The sequence below is a fragment of the Nothoprocta perdicaria genome, unplaced genomic scaffold, assembly GCF_003342845.1.
Source record: "Nothoprocta perdicaria isolate Ctin4 unplaced genomic scaffold, notPer1 scaffold_949, whole genome shotgun sequence".
NCBI classification, from domain to species: domain Eukaryota; kingdom Metazoa; phylum Chordata; class Aves; order Tinamiformes; family Tinamidae; genus Nothoprocta; species Nothoprocta perdicaria.
Window position 1 is genome coordinate 4,398 of NW_020456253.1, and position 3,639 is coordinate 8,036.

General features: G+C 68.1%; 1 protein-coding gene across 1 annotated transcript; it reads right to left on the reverse strand.

Moving 5' to 3' along the window:
• Positions 1–17: 17 nt before the first annotated feature.
• On the reverse strand, positions 18–3,596 carry KHK (ketohexokinase; the record flags this gene model as incomplete). The annotated part of the gene is made up of 5 exons (XM_026052975.1): positions 3,496–3,596; positions 2,699–2,815; positions 2,441–2,575; positions 2,139–2,211; positions 18–164 (listed from the first exon to the last, which is right to left on the reverse strand). Coding segments are annotated over exons 1-5 (573 nt in total), but the record flags the coding sequence as incomplete, so codon positions are not given.
• Positions 3,597–3,639: the final 43 nt, after the last annotated feature.

The window sequence follows — 3,639 nt, forward strand, 5'->3', positions numbered from 1 at the left end:
CGGCTTGGCGCACGCACGAGGTCTGCGAGCGGGAGCAGGCGGAGCAGCTCGTCCCGCGGCTTCTCCAGCTCCACGGACGTGGCCACGCGCTGGGCAGGGCCGCGCGCCCGGTTGTGCCGCTCCACGCGCTGCAGCATCTGCTCCTGCTCCGCCGCGTTGCGGCCCTGCGCCCGCAGCGCCCGTCAGTGCCGCACCGTGCAGCGTGGCACTCTGCCATGCAGCGTGGCACTGTGCAGCGTGGCACTGCAGCGTGCAGCGTGGCACTGTGCTGGGCAGCGTGGTACTGCACCATGCAGCGTGGTGCTACAGCATGCAGCACTGCACTGTGCAGCGTGGCACTGTGCTGTGCAGGGTGGTACTGCACCATGCACCATGGTACTGCAGCATGCAGCACTGCACTGTGCAGCGTGGCACTGCACTGTGCAGCGTGGCACTGTGCTGGGCAGCGTGGTACTGCACCATGCAGCGTGGTGCTGCAGCGTGCAGTGTGGTACTGCAGTGTGCGACGCTGCACTGTGCAGCACTGCAGCATGCAGCATTGTATTGCAGCATGCAGAGTGACGCCACAGCATGCAGGGTGACACTGCAGCGTGCAGCGTGGCCCCATGGCACGCAGAGTTACACTGTGCACCATGGCACTGCAATGTGCAGCTTGGCCCCGCGGTGCACAGCGCTGCATTGTGCAGCATGATATTGCACTGTGCAGCATGGCCCTGTGGCATGCAACACTGCACTGTGCAGCACAGTGCTGCACCATGCAGCGTGGCACTACAGCATSGCTCCATGGCGTGCAGCACTGCACCATGCTGCATAGCACTGCAGCGTGCAGCGTGACCCTGCACAGTCCAGCATGGCCCCRCGATGTGCAGCACTGTGGCATGCAGCGTGGCACTGCAGTGTGCGACATGGCCCCATGCGCACAGAGCTGCTGCATGCAGCATGGCACTGCACTGTGCATCGTGGCCCCATGTTGCTGCATTTTGCAGCATGGCACTGCAGTGTGTGGCACTGCACTGCGTGGCACACGGTGCTACACACGGYGCTGCGGCATGGCACTGTGGCAAACAGTGCTGCTTTCTGCAGTGTGACCCTGCGACATGCAGCACCACACTGTGCAGTGTCAAACTGCACCGTACAGTGCCACACTATGCTGTACAGTGTGACATTGCAGCACACGGTTTCACATTATGCAGCATGGCACTGTGACATGCTGCGCTGCACTGTGCAGTGTCACGCTGCACCATGCACAGTGTAGCATGAGCCTGTGACACACAGCACTGTATGGTGCAGCGTGACACTGCACTGTGCAGCACGACACAGCAACATGCAGTGACGCATTGTGCAGTGTGACCCGGTGACATGCAGCACCACATAGTGTGTGGCACTACGACAGGCAGTGCCACACTGTGACACCCCGCTGCACTGTGCAGTGTCACATTGCACCGTGCAGCACCACACTGCACTGTGCAGCATCACCCCATGACACACAGTGCTGCACTGTGCAGCGTCACACCAGGACATGCATTGCTGCATCATCCGGTGCCACAGTGCACTGTGCAGCATCACACTGCACGGTACAGCATCAGTGCTGCATTGTGCAGCACAGTGTCGCTTTGTGCAGCGTGACACCACGACATGCAGTGCTGCATAATACAGTGACACACGGCACTGTACAGAGCACCGCATTGTGCAGTGTCACACTGTGACATGCAACCTCGCACTGCACCATGCAGCACCACATGTGCASTTTTACACTGAGATGTGTTGTGCAGTCGCAGGCACGATGTGGCACCAYGTAGCCTCACGCAGTGCCACACGCTGCCACAGCACGCCGTGCAGCGTCATACTGCAACGTGCAGCGTCACCTTGTGCAGTGTCACCCCACAACACCCAGTGTTGCGCTGCGGCACGCAGTGTCACACCACAGCACGGGCGGCGCCACGGGGCACGGCACCACACGGTGCCAAGCGCAGTGGCCATGAGCGGGGAGCAGTGCCCGGCCTGGCCCTGCAGCGCGCTGCACGCTCCGGCCCGGCAGCCGCACGGGGCCCATGGCACAGCCTGGCACTGCACAGCACTGCTGTCCCCGTGCAGAGCCAGCAGTGCTCGCGGCGCTGCGCTGCACTGCCCGCGCTCACCTCCACGTGCACCCAGCTGTACTGCTCCAGGTCGACCCGCTCGAAGTCCCGGGCCGTCACGTCGGGCAGGTTCCTGCCCGCGGGGAGGGGGTCAGGCCGGGCGGCCGCGGCGGCCCGGGGCGAAGGGCAGCGCCGGGGCTGGCGCCTCGACTCTGCCCCGGGCACGGGGCCCCCGTCAATGATTAACGGCGCCCGGGGCGGCTCAAAGGGCAGCGCGGGCCGGGCTCATTGGGGGCGATTGGCGGCGGCGGCGGAATCAGGGTGATCGGGCTGCTGCGAGCGGGCGCCGCGGCCGCCCTTACGTGTCGTGCAGCACGATGGTGCGCGAGCCGCTGGCGGCGCTGACGATGCAGCAGGCGCAGGGCACGGTGCCCTGCGGCTGCCAGGCCACGTGCGCCACGTCCACGCCGCGGCGCCTGAAATCCGCCGCGATGAAGCTGGCCGGGGGAGCGCGGGGTGAGCGCCGCGGCGCCGGCCGTGCCCGCGGGCAGCAGCTCCGCCACGCCGCCGCTGCAGCGGGCGCGGGGCCGACGGCAGCGGGGGGTCCCGGCCCCACTTACTCGGCGGCGGGTCCGGGCGCCAGGGAGCCCATGAAGGCGCAGGGGGCACCCAGCAGGGCCAGCACCGTGCACGAGTTGGAGGCGTTGCCGCCCCGCTGCCACCGCTGCGACAGGCACCTGCAGCGCGCACGCAGCGGCATGCAGAGCGCCGGCGCCAGCATCGCGGCTGCTCCGCACCAGCACCGGCAGCACCGGCAGCACCGGTGCAGGGCACAGGGCAYGGGGCACTGCACCACCGCGGCGCAGTGTCAGCAGGGACCCCCAGCCGCGGTCCCGTCGACCCCCCTCAGTCCTGGTACTGGCAGAATCCCCAGCACCGGTACCGGCAGAGCCCCTCCAGCCCCGGTGCCATCACAATGCCCCAACCCCGGTACCGGCAGAGCCCCAGCCCTGGCACTGGCAGAGCGCCCAGTCTCGGTAGCGGCAGAGCTGCCTGTAGTTCAGGTACTGGCAGAGCGCCCAGGCCCGGTACCAAATGAGCCCCCAGTCCCGGCAGAGCCTCCAGCCCTGCTGCCAGTTGAGGCCCCAGTCCCGGTACCAGCCCCCAGTCCCGGTACCAGCCCAGACCCCAGCCCCGGTGCCAGCCAAGCCCCCAGTCCCGGTGCCGGCCCAGCCCCCATTCCCGGTGCCGGCCCAGCCCCCAGTCCCGGTGCCGGCCGAGTCCCCAGCCCCGGTGCCGGCCCAGCCCCAGTCCCGGTGCCGGCCCAGCCCCCAGTCCCGGTGCCGGCCGAGTCCCCAGCCCCGGTGCCGGCCCAGCCCCAGTCCCGGTGCCGGCCCAGCCCGGTGCCGGCGGGCACCTGGTGTCCGTGTCCTCCGCGGGGTAGGTCTCCACCACGCTGATCACGTCGAGACACACGAGCCCCACGCACAGGATGCGCTTGGCGGGCGGCGCGGCCATGGGAGCGGAGCCGCTGCCGCTGCCGGTGCCGCCGCTGCCGGTG